At 43.4% G+C, this 25076-nt stretch overlaps 1 protein-coding gene and 1 long non-coding RNA gene across 3 annotated transcripts in view; one reads left to right on the plus strand and one right to left on the minus strand.

Moving 5' to 3' along the window:
• Positions 1–25076, minus strand: part of LOC309371915 — a 399586-nt gene that overhangs the window by 268200 nt on the left and 106310 nt on the right. The window lies entirely within an intron of this gene.
• The window catches only part of BRINP3 (BMP/retinoic acid inducible neural specific 3), a 264203-nt gene that overhangs the window by 193187 nt on the left and 45940 nt on the right, over positions 1–25076 (plus strand). For both annotated transcript variants that reach the window (XM_081914847.1, XM_081914848.1), the window contains exon 6: positions 351–587. In XM_081914847.1, the coding sequence (XP_081770973.1) occupies positions 351–587 (237 nt within the window). The remainder of the gene's footprint in view (positions 1–350; positions 588–25076) is intronic.

Below are 25076 nucleotides of genomic sequence, written 5' to 3' on the forward strand. Positions count from 1 at the left end.
TATTTTGTTATGTTCAAATGGCTTTAGATACCTATTAGGTCCATAAATTACCACATAGCATATATTCAACACAAAAAACAGCGACAATTTGACGTTGACAAAGGACAGCTGGACATATAACGGGCCCCATTACCTTCAGTAGCTTAGGGCCTCATCAAACCTAAATCTGGCCCTGTCTGTATGTCACAAATGATTATTCAGCATGCATGGACTAATAATTTTTGTAGATACTTTCGAAAGACTGCTTTCTATCCATATTGATTAGAGAAAGGATGTTGTCAATAGCTTTGAGGACGCCATCCCGTTTAGTAAGATGGATTCTGTCTTCTTCTTCCTCCTCCTCCCTCAAGGTCTTCAGCTGATCCTTCCTGACTACTTGCAGGAGCGGTTTGTGCAGGCAGCTCTGAGCTATATTGCTTGCAACTCAGAAGGGGAATTTATCTGCAAGGACAACGACTGTTGGTGTCAGTGTGGGCCCAAATTCCCAGAATGCAACTGTCCATATATGGATATTCAAGCTATGGAAGAGAACCTGCTTCGCATCAGCGAGACCTGGAATACTTACAATAGCGAGTTCGAAGACTCAGGTGTGGAACATTTAAAGTATTTCAACTGTGTCAATGAATACTCTGTGATTTCACGAGAATGCTTCTGTTTGCCATAGCAGCTATCGCACATCTGCAAATTCCCAGTCATGGCAATGAATTTTGGGCAACAGTGGTGCACAGAGTGGATTATACTCACTGGCAGTCAGATGTGGCAACACAGCAAACTCTGGGCAGGGCGAGACGTCCTATGTCTTAGCTTATCCTGGATCCATTTTTGGTGGATCCCAGACCTTCCACAATCTGATCTGATTTGGCATGGCCTTAGGATCAAATTAGACATCAGTAGGGACTGTCCCGCTCCCCAGGCTCCTAGCCATGGTACTGGGTACGTAATTCCGGTTGCAGTGGGAGAGGAAAGTCTTCCTCTGCTTTGCCTTCCCAATAAGAATCAGCCCCCTCAAGCTTGTACTTAATTATGGAAAAACAAGATATGTAACCTGGACCGGAGCAAGACAAAAGCGCTACCTGAGGCAGATAGCTCTGCCGCTCCCACACCTCTTCTCTCATATCCATAGCTGTCAACTTTTCCCTTTTCTTGTGAGGAATCCTATTCGGAATAAGGGAATTTCCCTTCAAAAATGGGAAACGTTGGCAGCTATGCCCATATCCCTCCACTTACATGTAAATAATGTTTAGCCCTTTTTAGCACAGTAGTGGCTCTGACATTATTTCCTCCATCACCCTACTCTCCACCTCGTTTTGTTGCATCCTTCTCACGCCGCCCTCCCCAGATTCCAGCCTCAGAAAGCAGCTCAGGGCTGGTGTCATGTTGGTGGCAAGGGCTGGGCTGGCACACAGCGAGCTCCATTTGCCCTCTGCACCCTGCACCCTGTTTCCCCAGCTCATGCACACACTCACACATGTCCCGGGCACCTTAAAAGCACACTCTGCCACTGTGAGGAAGGCATTCTGGGCAAGGTGTCCTGGGAGAGTGCCTACTTTAAACTTTTTTGAAGTGCAAGGTTTTAGATTCAACCTTTAAGTTTCCAATTATATTTTGAAATAGTTTCTAGCGGTGGCAGGTAGGTGGCTGCAAACAAGAGAGACTCTGTTGTCTGAGGCAACTGCTTCAGCTTGTCTAATGAAAGGGCCAGCCCAATTATGTAGCTGCGTGGTAATTAAGCAAGCATCTTATTTGGCCTTGGTCTCTTGTTTCTGCATACTCTGGAACCTTCACGAACCCCTGGAAACTGTTGTACATGTGTTATTGTTGTTGTTTTTGGTGACATCACATGATTAAGGGGTCTATGGGAAACATAACTCTTGAACTATGGGAAATAATGGGCAAATTTCAAGAGATACTTTCAAAATTATTTTGTTCACTATTTTCATAAGAACTGAGTAGATTAGATGAGAAATGGAGAGATGGGAAGTTATGCAGATCATTTGGAGTAAAGAGAAAGGGGGAGAATCTTGGTCAGAAATGTGAAAGTAGCTGAGGATTGAGATGGGTGGCAGTAAGGAGGCATGGATGAAGAAACGTGAAACCTCAAAGTGAATATGGGAGGGACAATAGCACAATATTTAGTGTATTGGTGGGTGACTTTGGTGCATGTGATTGTGGCGTTCGTACAGAGCCCCCGGTCGTCTCACGGACTGTTGACCCATACACCACTAATCCGCTGCCACCAACCAGGTCCTCCCTGGTAAAATCACTTCAGTCTCAAGTCAGCTTCTCAATTATTAAAGAAGAGTGTATTTTATTTCAGACACAAACAAAACTTTTATGGCATTCCAAACATTGCTGCTTTTTACTTTCTTGGTCTTATTTTCCTCTCTCTATCTCTTCTACCTCCCCTCACTCAAGAACCCACTGCCCTAACTGTCTCTCTATTACCAACTGCCTTTCCCAACCAGCCAACCCACTAAAACCCACCAACTACCCAGCAACAACTCCCAACGAACTCCTCCCAGAACTGATTTTATAGTCCCACTGACTCCACCTGTGTCCCTGTCTGTGCAACCTAGTTAACTATTTCCCCTCTAGCACTCTCTCATATATGTTATCATCACAGTGATTATACTGAAGACATAGCTCTCAGCACTTAGTGTGCCTTCCACATAAACATGGAGATTCTATGTTTGGTGGTAGATAGGAACAAACTTTGTGATTGCAGACCTCCTCTGCATGTACAACTTCAAGTGGAACGATGAGAGTATGATATAAGATGTGAGTCTCTAAAAGGAAGGCTGAATGCATTGCAAAATATGGCTTAGGAGACATTAAAATACCCATAACCAATATTTCTAGTTGACAGGATGCTGTCAGCAGCTCCCAACTGGTTGCCTAGGCAAGTATAAAGACAAGGAAAAGTTTCTTACAGGTCTTTTTTATTTCAATCTTTACAGAGATATCTCAACCCCTTCCTTCCCTCTCACTTTCTCATTCGTCATCCTCATCATCTCCTCTATGGGTGCTCCTAAGTGCCCTCTGTCTTTGAGCTCTTTGCTCTTCTACTTTTAAGGCTCTCACCAGGTTCTGGGAGATGGTGGGTCTGGAATGCTTTCTAGTAACAACGTGTCAGCCAGCTGCCTGCTCCTCCTCTCATTATTTTCCAACTTTTCCCTTCATCTGCCTCTGAGCTGTGACCTCCCGCAAACCATTGTTATAAATATATACTGTCTTCCTCTTCCTCCTCCCTGGAAGGGTCAGGATGGGGAGAAGGTCTCCACCACTACTCCTCTGGCCAGCCCCTGACATCACCATACCCTCTCCAGTGTCCTCCTCCTCTGCCCAGTCCCTGACACTAGTGTAGACTTGCTCACATTCTAAACATTGGTAGTAGTGGTGGTATTCACCTCAAGGTCCCAGAATGAAAGTAAATATAAGTCTGGACATGGTTCATGAGACCAAGATGATGGTGCCTGCCCCATCATGTGCAAAGTGAAATCTTATTCCAGAGCCCCCTGCGTAGTTATGCTGGCCTGGAGATTTTCACAGTGTGAGCTTTAAAGATGTGGCTGATACTCCCATGCTAGCATACCCGGGGCATAAATCTGAAGGTTGCTCCTCTCCCGAATATTCTGCTGCCCCTAGTGTTCACACCCTTTCACATGCATTTTATAGAATCATAGAATCATCTAGTCCAACCCCTTCAGTGCAGGAATCTCAGCTAAAACATCCATAACAGAAGGCCACCCAGCCTCTCCTTAAAAACCTTCAAGGAAGGACAGTCCACAACATCCCAAGGGAGACCATTCCACTGTCAAACAGCTCTTACTGTCAGAAAGTTTTTCCTGATGTTTAGTCAGAATCTCCTTTGTTGTTAACTTGAAGCCATTGGTTCGAGTTCTACCCTCCAGAGCAGAAGACAAACAAACAAGCTTGCTCCATTTTCCTTGTGACAGCCCTTTACAAGATGGCTATCGTATCTCCTGTCTCCTCTTTTCCAGGCTAGACATACCCAACTCTGTCAACCGTTCCTAATAAGGCTTGGTTTCCAGTCCCTTGATCATCTTGGTTGCCCTCCTCTGCACACACTCCAGGTTGTCAACATCCTTCTTAAATTGTGGCACCCAGAATTGGATATGTTATGTAACTTGGCTTGACATTCTAGTAAACAATGCTCCTTTAGCTTGCATTGAAAGTGTGTCTGTTGAGATCTCTTTCCTTTGAGACTGTAGTACAGTGGTACCTCAGGTTACATACGCTTCAGGTTACAGACTCCACTAACCCAGAAATAGTGCTTCAGGTTAAGAACTTTGCTTCAGGATAAGAACAGAAATCATGCTCTGGTGGCACGGCGACAGCAGGAGGCCCCATTAGCTAAAGTGGTGCTTCAGGTTAAGAACAGTTTCAGGTTAAGAACTGACCTCCAGAATGAATTAAGTACTTAACCCAAGGTACCACTGTACTCAGGTATGTGAAGACTATGCAAGATGATTGTATTAAGCAAAGAAAGATCCAAATGAGTGGGATCTGAGTGTCATGAGTCATCATCTCTAGTCCACAGCAACCGCCTGCTAAATGAAGGTCTCCACCTGCTCCATTTTGCCCTTTCCAGACTCGCATCTTGAGGGGAGCAACCTTTAAATACCATGCTAGCTAACTGCACTAGGCGGTTATGACCTTTACGGCTATGTGATATACCTCTAAGGGAACTTGTTGTGCTCTCACTCCCCAAGCCTGTTCTCATCGAGGAAACATAAAGGATTTGACAGAGGTTGAAAGAGAGACAGATTTTGCCCTCAGATATACAGCCATACGTTTTAGTGAGTACTGGTCTCCCCCCACACACACACATTGTACCGAGTTCTTCTTCTTCTTCACTAAAATATAATAAAGATTTTAGAGTGTTTTTGTTTAGATAGAAGACAAAGGAGGGGTGGTGTTCCCTGTTTAGCATAACTTCATCATTGAATTCCAGTAATTCAATTTGAAACCATCACTGGTTTCAATTTGAAACCATCACCCAGATTTGAAACCATCACAGTTTCTGATTTGATCCTGGACTGTCCCACTTTTCCTTAGATGACTCTTATTTTCATCTGAGAAATATTGTTCTTGGTATAAGCCAGGGGTAGGCAACCTAAGGCCCGTGGGCTGGATGTGGCCCAATTGCCTTCTCAATCCAGCCAGTGGACGGTCCAGGAATCAGCACGTTTTTACATGAGTAGCATGTGTGCTTTTATTTAAAATGCATCTCTGGTTTATTTTGGGGGCCTGCCTGGTGTTTTTACATGAGTAGAATGCGTGCTTTTATTTAAAATGCATGTCTGGGTTATTTGTGGGGCATAGGAATTCGTTCTCCCCCCCCCCAAAAAAAAAAAAATAGTCCAGCCACCAGCCACATAGTCTGAGGGACGGTGGACTGGCCCATGACTGAAAAAGTTTGCTGACCCCTGGTATAAGCTTTCATATGTGCATGCACACTTCTTCAGATATGGATCTGAAGAAGTGTTCATGCACATGAAAGCTTATACCAAGAGCAAACTTAGTTGGTCTCTAAGGTGCTACTGGACAATTTATTTATTTTTTAAAAAAATAATTATGTATTTATTTGCTTATTTATTTATTTATAAAATTATTCATATACTGCTGTATTATAAATATATACCACAGTGGTTTACAACACTATAAAAACATAAAACCAGACAGTAAAATCACAAAAACTTTTTTTTTAAAAAAAACATGTTAAAAGCAAAAAACAAAGAAATTAAAAAGACACATCAGTAGACCTTTGTGGGGGGCTGTACTTTTAATTGCCTTCATGGGCCTGGTGGAATAGAAAAGTTTTCAGCAAGCATTTAAAAGTCGGCACAGAAGGCACCCACTAAATCTCTGTTTGCCGGGTGTGCCACAGGATTGGGCCAAATACATTGAAGGCTCAGTTTCTTGTTGATGTCAAGTGAGCCTCACCAGCTGAGGAAATGACCAACGACAGAGTGATATTGATGCGCCACTTGTGAAAACTCCTGTTTTTCATGGTGTGATCTGAGCTTTAATGTTAGCTCCAGCTAGACTCAGATTCCAAATGCTTCCAGAATTTTACAGAACTTGACTCTGGAGGTAGATGTAGGTGCTGGAAACTCAAACCATGCCCTCAAACATTGGTTACTCACACACAGGTGCACAGGCACCTCTGAAACTGACAACCACACCCAAAAAAGTCAGATACTTTCCAGTTTAGTCTTCTTTTCTTCCTGTTTCCACTGAGCACATATTCCAGCACAATTAAATCTTTGCTTTTCCCATTTCTTCAGAAAATGCAAATTATTCTGTTCCCACCTCACTGAACTGAAATTGGAGTGCTTTCAGACTGTTTGCTAAGATCCATCTGGTAGCTTATCATATCTTCTACAAACAGCCGTATCTTGTAGCCTTCGGATTTAGTTACTTCCTCTGCAAAATTAACAGCTGTTTTTATCAAAAATCCATACTGGTGCTGTTCGTCCTAAATTAGCATGCTTCGTTAGTGCTTCAAGGATCCTGGTTGAATTAAAACACTTAATTTTCTCCATTGGGGAGGGAGAAAATGAGGAACAGCCGTGCCCGAGTTTTTTTGCTGATTCATCCAAACACTAATTGAAAAAATAGCATTCTCTGCTGTATGAAAAATGTTATATCTTTAGCTCCCTTTCTCCGGATGCACAGATATTTTATAAGTTTTTTTCACTTCTAAGGGAAAATTGGATAGTACCAGGTTTGAAACTGGACTAATCATGGACTACAATACCAGGCATGCTTCTGGACACTATCTAGGGAAAGAATCTGGACCTTCCATAGGTTTGCAGAGATGCAGAGACGTGGATTACCCTAACACTTCCCAAACAACACTGAACCATATGAGTAGTGCCCCGGGTGGTGCTGTGGTCTGAACCACTGAGCCTCTTAGGCTTGTCGATCAGAAGGTAGGCGGTTCGAATCTCTGTGACGGGGTGAGCTCCTGTTGCTCTGTCCCAGCTCCTGCCAACCTAGCAGTTCAAAAGCACACCAGTGCAAGGAGATAAATAGGTACCGCTGCAGTGGGAAGGTAAATGGCATTTCCATGCGCTCTGGTTTCCATCACAATGTCCCATTGCACCAGAAGTGGCTTAATCATGCTGGCCACATGAGCCAGAAACCTGTCTGTGGACAAATGCTGGCTTCCTCAGCCTGAAAGCGAGATGAGCAGTGCAACCCCATAGTTGCCTTTGACTGGACTTAACCATCCAAGAGTCCTTTACCTTTACCTAGTGCTTTGTCCTAACATGGCAGCAGCCGAGTGCTCTGTTGAGCATTCCTGAATACATTGCACTGGATCAAAGCCTATTTAAACAGTGGTGGAAAGTATAATTAGAACAATGCATGTGTTAACTTGCTCTAAGATAGCAGGAATTCTGTGATGTCAGAAAATGTACTGTGCTGTTTGTATTAACTGGGCTTGCTGATGGCACTATCACTCTCAGCCCTTCTGTGTCCAGCAAAGATAGGTAAACAAACCTAAACATTTTCATATGTTCAGAGCAGATGATGTTCATCATCATCATAATTTATTTATACCCCACCCATCTGGCTGGGTTTCCCCAGCCACTCTGGGCGGCTTCCAGCAAAATATTAAAATACAATGATTCATCCAATATTAAAAGCTTCCCTAAACAATGGCAAATGCTGGTTGAAACCAATCAAAATAGAATTAATAAACATCAATTGAGGCAGTGGAGTAGGGGGGAGTTGCCTCAGGCCCCAGATTTTTAGTGGTACAAAATTTCAACTTACAGCTGTGCGCTTCAAGTCACTTGGCTCCATTGAAAATGGTTTCTCCATGTGACCTCTCCAGACAATGAAACAACTCTTATTTTCCTATCTCTGCAGCTGCAATCTCCTGGGTGGCACAGATGCCATTAGGCAGTTGAATGTGCATGCATACTCCATCTGTTTCCCTCCCTCCCCCCACATCCTCTGCATGGCCCTGGGTGCTGGCAACCCACACTATGCCACTGAATTAAGATCAAGGGCCAACAAACGAAAACAATGGTTTCCCCATTTGCCTAACCCAGCAAAGAGGGGGCCAATCAGCTTTGCCTCAGGAAGAAGTTCCACAATCTTCCCACCACTGTACTGCAAAGGAGGGGGAATACCATGTGGCGGTTGCCATTTTCAGCGCCAAGCCTTCTTTTATCACCAAGTCTGGTTCACCCTTTATAGTCAAGTCATGTATTTGCTGAAAGCATTTTTTGTTCCATTCTGAACTTTTATCTCATAACTGCGATTAGAATACTTCCTTTGAACTGAAATTGGCTTTCCGTGTGAATTATCTTCAAGTCCCTGTATTCACTGGATACAATGTTTAATTCCTTAATAACTGGCGGGTCTCCTGCTGTTGAGCACCGACGAATTTTGCTTTCATTGATGGGCCGTCGTCAGATTCACTCAGGCTCACCTGAAACCGAGCACCAGCATCCTAACACTGGTTTAAATCTGCTTAATTCTCTATTGATGTCTGCGAATCTGCATCCATGTACCCAGCTGGGGATCTATATTTCTATAACCTTACCTTCCCCCCCCCCTTCCCATTGCATTCTTTTTCTTTTTCCCCCACTCCTTCACAGTGATTGAATTATTAACATTCTCTTGCCGAAAACTGCTTGACTAAGCTGATGGGATTTAAAGCAATAAATAAAATTCATAAGGAAGTTCTACTAGGAAAGACAATTTGCTACAGCCATTGACTGAATATTATATCAAAGGATTTAGAGGTAGAAGACTTCTTGCATTCCTCTCCCTTTTCATGGCCCGTTTGGGTGTTATTAAACTTTTTCATTAAAACCTCCTTGTTGTGAACTGGAGGAGAATGCTTCTGGTATTTGCAGTCATTCGTTTCAGAATAGGATTCCAAGATTGGTCATTTAACCAGGGAGATATGCAAGAAAATCTGATGGAGCATCCATCATCCACAAGGTATTATTATTATTATTTTTAGCAGAGATGTTGAATTTGCTGGTGATTAATTACATTCCAAACCAGAAGATTCCTCCCTCCCTTATTGATGAAAACCATACTTGAGGGAGAAGTTATGACTGAAGAAAGTGGGGCCACAAATCTCACTGTGCCAGGAAACAATTCAAATGGAAGCAGGAAACAATTATTCCTTCCAAGCCCATTCAATAAGTCTTGAACTGAAATGGTACTTCTGCAGCAGAACAAAATTACATTTTCCAGAATAAACTGCATAAACCCCCTTCCTAGAAGAATGTCTCTTCTCCAAGGCTAAATCCAGTGGCTGCCTTTTTAACCAATGAGATGACTGCTGGCTCTTCTCGGGGCAGGCTGTTCCATGAGGTAAAGTGAGGCAGCTGCCTCAGCAAATTCTGAGGGGTGGAAAGTGGCTAGAAATGTGTGCCATGTGGTCTACCCTGCAGCCCCTAAGCTAGCTTGCTTCCCTAGGGTGCAAGTGAAGGACTCTGATCCATCACAAGTGCTGAAGTAAGATTCAACTACCAGTCTAGGCAGGTTTTGTGCACAGAACGGGGGATGAACCACCTTGTCCTTTGCCTCAGGCAGCAAAATGGCTTGGGATGCTCCTGTTTGTCGATGGACAAACTTAACAACATTTCTCCACGTAGTTATCATGTACCCAACATACATGAAATTCAGTAAAACATGTTTAGAGGCTGTATCCTATGGAGGACCCAAACCTAAAAAGGCAAACAACTAAGGGACAATTGTCAATTTCAAAAAATCCCAGCAATCAAAAATGGTATTGGGGACTATTTAAATCATGGGTAGGCAAACTAAGGCCCGGGGGCCGGATCCGGCCCAATCGCCTTCTAAATCCTGTCCATGAACGGTCCAGGAATCAGCGTGTTTTTACATGAGTAGAATGTGTGCTTTTACTTAAAATGCACCTCTGAGTTATTTGTGGGGCATAGGAATTCGTTCCTCCCCCCCAAAAAAAAAATATAGTCCAGCCCCCCACAAGGTCTGAAGGACAGTGGACCAGCCCCCTGCTGAAAATGTTTGCTGAGCCCTGATTTAAATATATAGAGTTCTTTATTAAATGTCCATAAAAACGAACACTTCAATAATAAATTCTTAACAGGCCAGATCCTGTGCAGAATATTTCAAAATAAGCCAAATGCGTTTCGATGCAAATGACCTCATATGATATCAAAGAAACAAATAGGCTTTGATGAGGAGCCATTCTTCCTGTCCCTTCCTTTCAATTGGTTCCTTCTCACTCTTCTCATAGATTATTAGGATAGCCCCCTTATAAGCATTCTTCACATAGGAGCTAACTCCTAGGGGGCAAGGGGTCTTGGCCCCCCATAAAATATTTGAGGGGGCCAGCACACCTCCCCAAGTTGATGAGCATTGCCATTCAAATGGTGTGCGTACACCAAGTCATGTTATTGATTATGTGGGGTAGGCTTTCCTGGGGCCCCCAATATTTTTTTCAAGTTGGCACCCCTGGTTCCCCACAAAATTTAGAACCATGCTGCAGAAGTTACTCTCACAACATGTGAAACATGTGCAGACCAGTCAACGAGGACACGTCAGAGCAGGTGGGGCCAGTACAGGAGACCCCACTGCCCCCCCATGTGATTTTAACACTGTGAGTGGGCGTTTCTGCCATCCTATGTTGTGCTCTCCATTTGAGGGAAGTCTCTTCAGGTCAGTCTTCAGGGTTGTGTTGACCTTTGCCAAATCTTCCCACCTATCAATTCCTTTCTTTCCATCTGGCCGGTGAAAAGGAGATTTGGTAATAATGCAGTCCTGCTACATTTTGAAGCTGGAAGCATATAACTGAAGTTCACATCAGGTTAATTGGAAGGAGGTTTTTGTTTCCCCCCCCCCTCTTCGGAGGGAGGGGCAGCTGTCTCGGTTGCTCAGCACAGTACGTTTTGTGACTGTTCTGACTAGAACAGACCAGTGCCTCAATCAGGAGCAGCGTCTCATTCATATGCAAAGCAACCTTCACTCCTAGTCTTAATTGAAAGGCTCTTTGTGGAGTGGCGGCGGGGGGGGGGAGGGGGAGAGACTAGAAAAGAAGATTCACTGGCAGCTCAAGGTACTTTTTAATCATTGAGACAAAATATACTAATCAATACAGTCCACTCCATTGGCCCCCAGAGCTAGACAGAGATGGCCTGCCTCTCTCTCTCTCTCTCTCTCTCTCTCTCTCTCTCTCTCTCTCTCTGGGTTTCAAGCACAGCAAAAATAAATAAATAAACCCTGAGAGCTCAAATCTTCATTATTGTTTTCTCTATTATCTTACAGGGGTGTTAATTTGCCTTTGAGTAATTAACTCCCCCGTGTGATTGTCAAGAAATTTAATCAATAACAGGGCACGGGGGGGGGGGGTCCAAATCTACCAAGCTGTCACTGCTTCAATTATGATAGTCCCCCACACCCCGAGCATCTCCCCCCCCCATGGAGGTATCTCTGTTTTACTGACGTGAACAGGTGCACCATACATAATTTCTTTGTGGAGCCAATATTTAAATTCCTCCCTTCCCATAACCAAATAGGAAGGCACAACCAATCCATGATCTGTAATCTAATCACCTCATTTTCAGCTCTAAAAGCATTAGTGGCCACCTGCTAGCGCCGCACCTGGCAATCCTACTTATTAAAAGTCACACAGGTTGTTGCACGCTTAAGATACATGGCGCTGTTTTGATGACACTTTAATAAAGCAGAAAGATGAGAAGGTCGGACCTGAGAGACACCTGCTTATGTCCACCAGGTACTTCACAGCATATAATTTCTTGCAAACGTGGTAAAAATAAAAAAAGGAAGGATTGTTCTTGAGGGGATTACAATCTGCTTTTGCCTGCTATTTTTTTTAAAAAAAAAGAGAGAAAAAATGCATCAAGATGAGAATCTATGCTGTTGCATCTCTCTTCCTAGTTGGCTATTACACTTATGAATTAAAATCTGCTGAGCTGTAGTCCCCGGCAACCAGTGATGAGAGATGGGGGGTCATGCAGCAGCAATGACCCCCCGGCTACAGCTGCATCAAAAGAGGCTGTGAATGAGGTAGGGCTCATTAGCCACATATAAGGAGGTTGGTTACGTTTGAACCTTCTCCCTTCTGAGGGAGATGTGTTATAAGTGAAACTGCATGGTATATTAACTGCAAGAACATAATCAATGTGCTTATTTTTACACCTAAATAGCTGCTGCAGGGACTCCCAAAGGCGTGCGATTGTAGCGTGTGTGAAGGTTTGTTGGTGGGGTGCCCTTAACCAATCGTAATCCTGATGGAAATGCAAGCACCCGAAGCTATTTTAGTAGAAAACCCTGTTTCCACCCCAAAGCTAATAGCATCTATAGCAGGCTTCCTCAACCTCGGCCCTTTTGGCCTACAACTCCCATGATCCCTAGCTAACAGGACCAGTAGTCAGGGATGATGGGAATTGTAGTCTCAAAAACATCTGGAGGACTGAGCTTGAGGAAGCTCGGTAATTATAGGGTACAGTGGTGCCTCGCTAGACGAAAAGAATTCGTTCCGCGATTCTCTTCGTCTAGCGGTTTTTTCGTCTTGCGAAGCAAGCCCATTGACAGCTTAGCGGATTAGCGCTACAGCTGTCAAGCGGCTTCCAGCGATCAGCTGTTAAGCGGCTTATCAGCGGAACAGCTGATAAGCGGTTTAGCGGCTTAAGAAAAGGGTGGAAAAAGCGGAAAAAACCCCGCGAGGGGATGCAAGATTTTTTTTGTCTTGCGAAGCAACCCCATAGGGAAATTCGTTTTACGAAGCGCCTCCAAAACGGAAAACCCTTTCGTCTAGCGGGTTTTTCGTCTTGCGTGACGTTCGTCTTGTGGGGCACCACTATAATTTTGTAGGGAGTATTCTAATGGGGGGGGGGGAGACTACCACCTTCCCTCCTCATTTGCAACTGTCTCAATCCTTCTTCCCACACACCTGAGATGGCTATTTGAACTATTGTACAACACATGAATTGATCTGACACCATTATTCTAATATTTGGGATGGATGGATGATTAGATTCCAGTCTGTTTCAGTTTCATATGTGTTCAGCTATGAGAATATTGCTTTATCAAAGTGCCACACTTTTTTTAAAAAAAAAAAAAACTTATTAAAAATCAGATTTTAAAATGCATTTTCTCCACCTTTTTCCTAATTTGTCTATTTTGTATGCATATTGACCTCTAATATCCATTCTCCATTTGGCTGTGTTTTTTGATCCGAAAACTGTATCACAAAATTCAGAGGAGTGGAATAACTGAAAGATAAATGTGTAGGAAACCACATATCTATCTGGGAAGTGTGAATCAGGTTGGTTTACTGAAAATTGTAATTTGGGCAAAATCCTGTGTAACACCTCCGTCTATCTTCTCATAACAGAACAAAGTTTAAAAGTGAGCTGAAATGAATTTAGACCACTGTAGCATTATATCTTTATATTATATACAGAACAACTATGTAGGATCCAAATGTAATATAATCCCCCCCCCCACAACCAAATCTCAGAACAAATCTGTGACTTCATTTTCTATACACAGATAGCAAAGGGTTTCAGTGAAAGGATTAAATGATTTATAGAAAGAAGTTTAAAGTTCAGCTTCACTGCATTTTTCCATGAAAAGAATAAGCCCATTTCAAGCTGACAGATTTTTGTTGTTTTCAGTATATGTATATTTCTCATAGGAAGTCCTTTTGTCTTCAGAGGAATTAAATAATGCATCACGGACAACTGAAATTCACTGGAATGTAGCAATAAATATATGGCTTTTTATAGCATTGCTTTTCTAGCTGTTTGGAAATGTGAGGTTCTACATTTTTTAAAGTCGTACGTCTCTCCTAAATTTCTACTATGACACTCAAAAAATATTAAGGCAGAACCTTATTGAACACATGTTGTCTGGGATCGTTGGAGAAACTGCTACCACTGCAGATAAAATTTCAGCAAATTTGTGTTTGAGTATTTCAGTTTGTTGCTGCTACTGAGATTTGACCCTCCTGTTATTTGCACTGATCACAGTTAAAGGGAGATGGGAGGCATAAGGCTTGCTTTATTCAGAGTATAGAACAAATCAGAAGGCAGAATACAGAATAAATCAGAATGCAGCCTAACAAGCATGTATTTATTATAGCAGATAAGTGACAATTTCCCCTGCTTTTGCCATCCATGACATGCCCCCCAAAACAGAAATTTACTAGATAGCTAGTTAGCATCTCTGGTTGGTGGGATACATTGAATTTGGTGGATCACTTTTACAGGCCAGGAGTGTTGCAAATTTGGGGAGGGTGTACAATTCGATCTTTCCTGAAGAAAGCGATTCCTTGGGATACTAAATGGGTGCTTTGTATCTCACGGCTCTTTCTCTTCCCCTGTGCTCCAATAAGATCTCTGCTGAGAAATGGAGCTTTGTAGATCATTCTGTTCTTCTGTACATTCATTCATGCTGTCCAATAGCAACAGTTCTCTGGACAGTTCACCCTTGAAGTGTCCTCGTTTTCCAGGGACAGTCCCAGAATTACAAAAAGCATCCTGGTTTCTGATTTGATCCCTGAATGCCTCTGTTTGCCCTGCCAGAACCGTTGCAGCTGAACTCAGGGAGGAGGATGAGCTTTCGTTTATCCACCGTGGCGGCAGCTGCAGTGTTGGCTGTAAGGCAGCATCATGCTGTCTCTCCATAGCCGCTGCTACCTGCCTCCTCCCTTGGGCGGCTCGTAGCAACTGCTCAAGAGCAGGGATAGAGGAGCAGAGGCTGTGGCATGTGATACACTGGCTCTGAGGGGTAGGCAGAGGGCTGTGCCACCCTGGGTGGGAAGAAAGGGGGAGCAAAGCACAAGGAGTCTTGACTTTTTTAATTAAAAAAATGCTTTGTGCATTCACACTGAGGTCCAGCATCCACGTCTAATCTTGCCCCTTTCTAAAATTTATTTACTAGTGTGTGGTTTGCTTTCTGTAAATAGATCAAAGAATGAAATAGAATAAAACCAGGATTAACAGGTTTTCTGAGGACGGTGGAGGGTGTGTGTGTAATAGAAATCAAAATGCAAACATAAAGTCTGAATCAGAAGAAAATCAGCAACAGCATAAAGTAAAACTAAAATCACTGGCAGCAGTTAATATTAACTCCAACTAATCCAGAAAGCGGCAGCTAGACAGGGAGTGGCCACCGAGCCCACATAAGACCGGTCATGAAAGAACCACATTGGCTCCTAGTACATTACCGAGCACAATTCAAAGTGTTGGTGCTGACTTTAAAGGCCTCAATGGCCTCAGCCCAGTATGCCTGAAGGAGCATCTCCACCCCCATCGTTCTGCCCGGACACTGAGGTCCAGCTCCAAGGGCCTTCTGGCAGTTCCCTCACGGTGAGATGCAAAGCTACAGGGAACCAGGCAGAGGGCCTTCTCAGTAGTGGCGCCCGCCCTGTGGAATGCCTTCCCATCAGATGTCAAGAAAATAAACAACTATCTGACTTTTAGAAGACATATGAAGGCAGCCCTGTTTAGGGAAGTTTTTAATGTCTGAAGTTTTATTGTATGTTTAATATTTTGTTGGAAGCCAACCATAGTGGCTAGGGAAATCTAGCCAGATGGGTGGGGTATAAATAATATGACGGTGATGATGTTGTTGTTAATAATATAAAGGATCTAAAAATATCTAAGATTTTAGGATGGAAGCACCTGGGAAATAAAAACGTCTTCAAATGGCACCTAAAAAGACTGCAATGTACGTAGCAGGCAAATCTCTTTGTGAAGGGCTTTCGATAAGCCACCACTGAGAAACTTCTTCCCCCATCTTATTCTCCTGCTTCTCAGATCCATGACAAGGCCTACAGCAGATGATCTTGAGGTATGGACAGAGATATGCAGGAAGAGTTTATCCTTCAGATGACTTGGACCTGAGCCATTTAGAGCCTTAAAGATTAATACTAGCACTTTAAATTGGACAGGAAGCCAGTGTAGATGTCAGAGCAGGTATAGAACATTTTGAGGAGAGTTCTTAGTTGTGGTTTCCTGGAGCTTTGCCACAACCTGAGTCTGCATGTCTTCCAGAAATGGTTCCATCCCTCAATGGGAATTTAATGGAAGACATTGAGTCACAACCCTCTTAGGTTGGAGTATGCCCCATTAAATATGGCGGCACTTACTTCCTCTTTGAGTAAACATGCCTAGGACTTGGCTGTGCGTGCTGAGCTTGTGCTCCTGGTTTTTTATTCACTTGCTCCCTATTATTACTTGACTCATATTGTTTGCTGGTGGGAAGGTTATTTAATTTCATATGTTTTATTAATTAACTGTTTTCTTTGGTGGTTGCATTGGCTATTTAGAGGAGCTGCCCGTGTGCCTAACAACAGCAATAATAATAATAATGGATTAAAACCTATTGAGAGAGGGAGAAATGTTTACATGCTGTACCCAGCATATAAATTGCAATCTGAGCCTACAGTGAATTGAAATTACAAGTAATTTATTGTTATTTTGTTTTTAAGTAATTGGGAATTTATTATTTCTGTTCCATGCAATCATATGGAATATTAAACCTTTTTACAAGGGTGGTGCTGTGGTCTAAACCACGGAGCTTTTGGGGCTTGCCGATCAGAAGGCTGGCAGTTCAAATCCCCGCAATGGGGTGAGCTACCATTGCTGTGTCCCAGCTCCTGCCAACCTATCAGTTTAAAAGCACACCAGTGCAAGTAGATAAATAGGTACCACTGCGGCAGAAAGGTAAATGGCGTTTCTGTGCGCTCTGGCTTCCGTCACGGTGTTCCGTCGCGCCAGAAGCAGTTTAGTCATGTTGGCCACATGACCTGGAAAGCTGTCTGTGGACAAACGCCGGCTTCCTCAGCCTGAAGTGAGATGAGCGCCACAACCCCAAAGTCACCTTTGACTGGACTTAGAATCATAGAATCATAGTTGGAAGAGACCACAAGGGCCATCGAGTCCAACCCCCTGCCAAGCAGGAAACACCATCAGAGCACTCCTGACATATGGTTGTCAAGCCTCTGCTTAAAGACCTCCAAAGAAGGAGACTCCACCACTCCTTGGCAGCAAATTCCACTGTCAAACAGCTCTTACTGTCAGGAAGTTCTTCCTAATGTTTAGGTGGAATCTTCTTTCTTGTAGTTTGGATCCATTGCTCCGTGTCCGCTTCTCTGAGCAGCAGAAAACAACCTTTCTCCCTCCTCTATGTGACATCCTTTTATATATTTGAACATGGCTATCATATCACCCATTAACCTCCTCTTCTCCAGGCTAAACATGCCCAGCTCCCTTAGCCGTTCCTCATAAGGCATCGTTTCCAGGCCTTAACCATTCAGGGGTCCTTTACTTTTTACTTTTAAACCTTTATGTTAATAAATATGTGTTAATTATTTAAATTTGGTGGTTGTTGCTGTTTGGAAAAGAAAATGAAAGAAACAACTGCAATTGCCATATTACATATGCTTACGAATATGGTAGTGGGGTTGGTGGGGGCGTTTTAAAACATAAATATCATTCAGGGACTTTTGTAATGTTGTGCAGCTACTTTTGTCAAAATAATCTCCACGCCTTACATATATGTGAAGAGTTACAAAATTGCCAGAGTTATAATAAACCCTTTGCATCCCCACACAGAAGATGGAATTGGATTGTTGACCTTGTGTTGTAAGACCATTGTCAGATCATTAATTTAAAGACACAGATCTTGTATTCTCTAGACCCTGCAAAGATAGTGGTGCCATTTATGATTTAGCCACTGATCTCTGGGACTATTTAGTGAATGATTTGAGCAGCCAGCATTTGAAGGGAGAAGCTTGTTTTGTACATCACTTTAGTAACATCCCCACTTTGTTGATAGTACAGTGGTACCTCGGTTGTTGAATTTAATCCATCCTGGGAGTCCGTTCGACTCCTGAAATTGTTAGAAAACCAAGGCGTGGCTTCCGATTGGCTGCAGGAGCTCCCTGCACTCAATCGGAAGCCGTGGAAGCCGCGTTGGACGTTCGGCTTCCAAAAAAAGTTTGTAAACCAGAACTCACTTCCGGGTATGCGGCGTTCGGAACCCAATTTGCTCGGGAGCCAAGCCGTTTGACAACCAAGGTATCACTGTATGTGTGAGAGCTGAAACCTGTGGAAGAAGATGGTTGGATATGATATGGCAGAGGATTTGCACCAAATCTGACCAGCCACATCACATAAGAACATGAGAAGAGATTGCCGAACCAGGCCAATGGCCCGTTTGTTCCAGCAGCCTGTTTTCACAGGAGCTAACCAGATACCTGTGGGAAACCTGCAAATCAGGATCTGAGCATAAGATCTCTCTCCCCTCTGCAGTTTCCAGTAAGTGGGATTCAGAAGCATGGATGCAGAGCATTGCATCTATGGTTCATGGAGACAGAGCTTAGCCTTCACCATTACGAGTTGTCACTGATAGATGTTAGAAAGACCATACCATGACGAATAAAGCCTTGCTCAGCACAGGGGTCCTGTGTCCCAGCTGATTAATACTTTATCTTCATGCACTGCTCAGAGAAAGAAAGAGGAGCGTGTAGCATGAAGCCTCTGGCTTGGTGAGTCTTGGTAAGTGCCTGAACTTCTGGTCTTGCCTGGTCAAGAGGTCAGTACCTTGTGCCTGCTGTACATCATGCTCTCTTGCTCCCAGCAATTAATCTCATGAATCCGAGAATGGAGAGCACACGCTCCAAGTTTAATGTACAACTTGCTTGTGGCTTCGGCCATTGCCATTCATCATCAGGATTTGCTCTTGTAGGAATAGTGGCTAATATCCAAAGATGCAAGGCAACTTTGCATCGACGTGACTGTCTGCCATGCTCTGTGGCACAGCCCACTTTACATTAAGAGGTGTTTCAAATGCAGTTTATAATATTGATGATGATGATATGTATGTTTGTGTCAATCCAACTTAATGGGAGGAGAGCTAACCACCCCCCTCCAAAAAAAATACTCCAATTGGACACACTCAAAGCATATCTCTGGATCCTAGCCAATGTCTGTTTCTGGGAGATCTTGAAAAATGCTGAATTTGCAGCAAATCTTTATGGCAGAATTAACCTTTGTTCTAGTTCTGCCTGTACAAATTTTGCTAGCCTGTAGAATATGCTATTTCTCTATATATCACTCCCTTTTAATAGCAAACTGAACTAGCGAATGGTGACACAAATGGAGTTGGAACAGGACTGCTGAGAAAGAATGGAGGTGTATCAGGAAAATTTCAAAGCTTGTAGAAGTAAAAGAAACAAACAAAACCCCAACCCAACAAATTTTTTAAAGGCTGAATAATAATAATAATAATAATAATAATAATAATAATAATAATAATAATAATTTATTTATACCCCGCCCATCTGGCTGGGCTTCCCCAGCCACTCTGGGAAGCTTCCAAAAAAATATTAAAATACTGTAATGCATCAAACATTAAAAACTTCCCTAAACAGGGCTGCCTTCAGATGTCTTCTAAAAGTCTGGTAGTTGTTGTTCTCTTTGACATCTGGTGGGAGGGTGTTCCACAGGGAGAGCGCCACTACCGAGAAGGCTCTCTGCCTGGTTCCCTGTAGCTTGGCTTCTCAAAGTGAGAGAACCGCCAGAAGGCCCTTGGTGCTGGACCTCAGTGTCCAGGTAGAACGATGGGGGTGGAGGTGCTCCTTCAGATATACTGGACCAAGACTATTTAGGGCTTTAAAGGTCAGCACCAACACTTTGAATTGTGCTCGGAAACGTACTGGGAGCCAATGTAGGTCTTTCAAGACCGGTGTTATATGCTCTCAGCGGCCGCTCCTAGTCACCAGTCTAGCTGCCGCGTTCTGGATTAGTTGTAGTTTCCAGGTCACCTTCAAAGGTAGCCGCACGTAGAGTGCATTGCAGTAGTCCAAGTGGGAGATAACCAGAGCATGCACCACTCTGGTGAGGCAGTCCGCAGGCAGATAGGGTCTCAGCCTACATACCAGATGGAGCTGGTAAACAGCTGCCCTGGACACAGATTTGACCTGTGCCTCCATAGACAGCTGTGAGTCCAAAATTACTCCCAGGCTGCGCACCTGGTCCTTCAGGGGCACAGTTACCCCATTCAGGACCAGGGAGTCCTCCACACCCACCCGCCTCCTGTCCCCCCAAAACAGTACTTCTGTCTTGTGAGGATTCAACCTCAATCTGTTAGCCGCCATCCATCCTCCAACCGCCTGAAGACACTCACACAGGACCGCCTTCACTGGTGACTCCCCTCCCCCCCAACAGCCCAATGTGGACAGGACATACTTAGCCAAACAAATGTAAAATGTCATTTGGAAAAGGAAAATGGAACCAGGGAGGAAGAAATAGTTTTCTGGGGGAGGGCATGGCTGGCTGGAACCTTGAACGAGCCACAGTGGGGGTGTACTGCTGCATTTTTTGGAGGCCCCACATGCTACAGAGTATTTATGATGTTTTTACATCCAGGGAAGCATGTGATATCTTGACTGACAGCACTGAAAGATATTGAAATTCATAATGGAATATTTTCTCCTTTTGCACTCTATTCTCTGTCAGTGTTTATTCATCTGTTATTCAAACAGAGTTTGGGTAAGCAGCCTTTGGCTACATCCTTTGGCTACAATAATAAGGCAGGGAAATATCGCTGGAGTTTTCTGAGCATTGCACAAAGTGACAGACAAGGCCATTTAGGATTGCTGCCTAGGCAGCCACTTTAAAATGCTGATTTTGACAGGGCTAATGCAAAGTACACTTTACACAGAGCTATATTTACCACCAATTGTTAAATCCAAGAACAGCCATCTTCCACTTTGTCTTCACGAGATGAATCAGTAAAACACAGACACTCCCAAGCCTTCCTAGCTGAAATGTTATTCAATGTAGGACTGGAGTTCAAGTCAATTATCAAATGTTAATTCTTTGTAGCAATAAGCAGAGCTTCCCTATCCACTGGGGGGGGGGGAATCCAGAGTAAACAGATGAATTGTCCAGACACCTGGTAGAAGTTCACAAATTAATCCATGCTATGGATTGAGTCTGGTGCAAAGTAAATTCTTAAATTCTTTTTCAGTGTGTGCTGGAGTTCTCTCAGGCTTACTGGGGCAAAGGGATGGTTGGTGGCTGAGAAAGCCTCCAGGACATTCTGCAATAGGGATTGATACCCTAGATGCATGGGTCAAATTGTTAGCATATTAGCAGTGCATCATGGAGTCAGTTGCAAACTGTTGACTCCACTCACATAATTATGGGCACTGTAGTTTATATTTCCCAGCAACCCTTAACAAACTGCAGTGCCCAGAACACATTGAGGAGGATAGTGTGTTTTAAAGGTGTTTAAAAGGTATAACCCATTTTAAAGGTATAGCCCATTCACTTTCCCTCTCCACTAAACATAGGGGGAGGAAAATTTGGAGTTTCCATTTATGTTGTGTAGCAAACTGCACTTTCCCATTCCATCCAAATATTTGGAAAGGGTAGTGTCAAGAAAATCAGATTTTTCTGTTCTGGCCTTCTTCCAAAGCATTTTCTGGGTGGAGAAGTGACCTCATGAGAAAGCGGTTTCTTTCTCACTAATTGTACAGGATCTCATGGCTTGCATGAGTGACGCGGGGTATCCAAGGTCAAGATGGAGCTTCACTAATTGGGTCTGGAGGCCACTGTGGTGAAGTAGCATGTGCACTCAGTTCTGTAGAGTAACATCTTGGGAGATGTCTGATTGGCGAAGGTCATTGCCAGTTGCTATGAACTATGTAAGCTACCCACATTCCTTTTGTGTGTTGCCTCACGTCCTAGAATCTGGGGTCTGTGCCTGAAATTTTGCCTTGCTTTTCATTTACAATTTTCTTCCTGGCATCCATGCTGCTTGCTGTGTTTCTGCTGTATTTTTGCCTGTTGGTGATATATAGAGCTATTTCTTGTTGGAATTGCCTGCATTTGTGCCTTCAATATTTCACCGTTAAGAAACTCCCATCCATGTTGGACTCCCTTCCCTTCAAGTATTTTTTATCATGGGGTCTCACCCATTAGTTCCTTAGATTTTTGAAATCAGCTTTCTTAAAGCCCAGATTTTGGGTCTGACTACACTCAGCTTTTCCTTGCCTCTGTGTCATGAAGCCCAAGAGGACACGATCACTTCCTCCCAAGGTTCCTAGTACTTCCACTTTGTCAATCAGTTCTTCCCTGTTGGTGATAGGTCCAAGATAAATGATCCTCCTCTTGCTTCTTCTACCTACTGGGGAATCAAATTATCCATGAGGCAATTGAGGAATTTGTTGGACCTTGCATTCTTGGCAGAGTTTGAGTTCCAACAGATATCAGGGTAGTTCTAGTTAACTTCTTCTGTTGCCCTCATTCCTGCCTAGGCCCTTAATCACATTCCAAAGGATACCTGTGCATTTTGCTGATTAGAGTACAATAAATTTAATAATCCTTGAACAGTAAGAACTCATGTTGCAGTTTCACAGCTCATGAAATGTGTCAGTTTAAGATATGAGACAAATACCGCTCCCCCCCCCCACCGCCTTTTCTCTCTGTCTCTCTCTCTCTCTCCTGCAAAGCACTGTGACTTCACAGTAGCCTTATCTCTCATTACTCTGGATACAATGTGATATTCATTAGAAAAGAATACAGGACATGATTTCATTAAGAGTTAGCAAGTTCTCTTCTTAGCAACCTTCCCTCCTGCTCCCACCCCCTCGGTTTTGTACTGCAAGAGAATATAATGCAAACCTTTCTTATCACATATAAACAGCACGTCAACTTTGTACATTGCATGTTGTTCTTGAACAAGTAAGTGGAGATAGTGAAGGTTCCTTTGGCGCGTCACTGCAAGATTATGGAATTATGGGATGGCTGAAAGTAGGACACGAGCACCGCGGCGCTTGGAACTTGTACATCATGGCTAGGCTTAGCCTCTATGAATTTGTCTAACTCCCTTTTCAAGTCATCCAAATTGGTGGCTGTTGCTAGGTCTTGTGGTAGTTAATTCCATAGTAGAGCTTCCTTGCATTTTTTTCTAAACTCAAAAACTACATTATTATTATTATTATTATTATTATTATTATTATTATTATTATTATTATGTTGTGACCAATATTTGCCCTACACGGACGGAGAAGACACATTAAAAAGAATGACCAACTTAGGCCCATTAATCCCAATGTGCCTACTAGATACAACTCTTCATATATGTAAATAGGCCACTCAGATATTCATTTGTTTCACATACACTTCTTGGTAATCTGGGCCAGCACCAGGAATTGGCATCATCAGGCATGCTCCAGAAGGGGACCCACAATGAATCCTTGGAGCCTCCTGGTTGTTGCTGTTGCCAGCCTTCTCCAAGCAAGCAAGCAGTGAGAGCAATGGGGAAAAGGAGAATTAATTCCCATGAGCCTGTCCCTCTCCCAGAAGCAGAGGAGAGCAAAAGTGATAGGAGGCAGAGTTGGGTGGACTCCATGTGAATCCTCAGACAGGCTCTTTGCAACAGCCTTGTGAAGGAAGCGAGTCTAATTACCTCTACGTCGCTGAGCTTTTTAATTGCTAAAACATTGATAAATCAGGAGGAAACTGTCAGGGTGCCTAGCAATTATAAAAATGAAATAATTCTGCAGTGCAAAACTGACAGCAGTTAAGAGGTTGTGGGTGGAGTGAATAAGGTTTTCTTGAGAGAGTGGTGAACGGTACCACATACAGGAAAGAGTGGTAGAAAGAGAGAGAGAAAAGGGGTGGCCCCCACCCACTCTTGGTTCTGACCCGACTCATTTTTTTGTTCTGGTCCTGCCCACTTTTGGCTTTAGCTACATCCTCCATTTGTTTGAAGCCCCCACCCCTGATTACACCCAAGGTAATGCAGCCCTTGACAGAGAAATATTTGGATATTCAAGCCAGTAGCACATTCAGGGCCAAATTTGGGGAAATATTTATTTATTTATTTATTTATTTATACCTCACACATTTGGCTGGGTTTCCCCAGCCACTCTGGGTAGCTCCCGACAGAATATTAACAACACAATAAAACATCAAACGTTAAAAATTTCCTTAAACAGAGCTGCCTTCATATGTCTTCTAAAAGTCAGATAGCTATTTATTTCCTTGACATCGGATGGGAGGTTGTTCCACAGGGCAGGTGCCACGACTGAGAAGGCCCTCTGCCTGGTTCCCTGTACCCTCACTTCTCGCAGTGAGAGAACCGCCGGAAGGCCCTCAGAACTGGACCTCAGAGTCCCGGAAGAACGATGGGGGTGGAGACACTCCTTCAGGTATACAGGGCCAAGGCTGTTTAGGGCTTTAAAGGTCAGCACCAACCCTTTGAATTGTGCTCGGAAATGTACTAGGAGCCAATCTAGGACATTCAAGACCAGTGTTATGTGGTCTCGGCGGCTGCTCCCAGTCACCAGTCTAGCTGCCGCGTTCTGGATTAGTTGGAGTTAATATTAACCTCTGCACCAACACTTTGAATTGTGCTTGGAAATGTACTGGGAGGTGACCAGGGCCCCCAAATTCAGTAGGGTTACTCTACCACATTATGAAGTAGAATCATAGAATTGTAGAGTTGGAAATGTCATCTAGTCCAAACCCCTGCAATGCAGGAATTTTTTGCCCAACATGGAGTTCAAACCCATAACCCTGAGATTAAGAGTGCCATGCTCTACCAACTGATCTACAAAGTAATACTCATTACAACCTGGGAGACATAAGATCTTTTGAAGTGAAGGAAGTAATACTTACGACCATCTCAAGAGGCATTTGTTTTCAAAATGCCCAAGTGTATCTCTTTCCCCAGTACACAGTTATCGCCACTGAGTTGCATCAGCAATTATATTTGAAGGAGGGAGTTATACAACACATAACAGGCTGTACGTTTGAAAAAATAATATATACTATTCATTGGATACCCAGTGGATCAGTTCATTCTCTAATCAGTTTATGCATAAGGTCCATACTGGGTCTTCTAATTTTTTCGTTGAACTTTATGAGCTACTTCTGTTGAAATCTACAATTCAATACAATGAATAGTATATACAGTAGTGCCTCAGGTTACATACGCTTCAGGTTACGGAGTCAGCTAACCCAGAAATAGTTCTTCAGGTTAAGAAC

Source organism: Podarcis melisellensis, assembly GCF_964234715.1.
Source record: "Podarcis melisellensis genome assembly, chromosome: 6".
In the NCBI taxonomy this organism is placed as follows: domain Eukaryota; kingdom Metazoa; phylum Chordata; class Lepidosauria; order Squamata; family Lacertidae; genus Podarcis; species Podarcis melisellensis.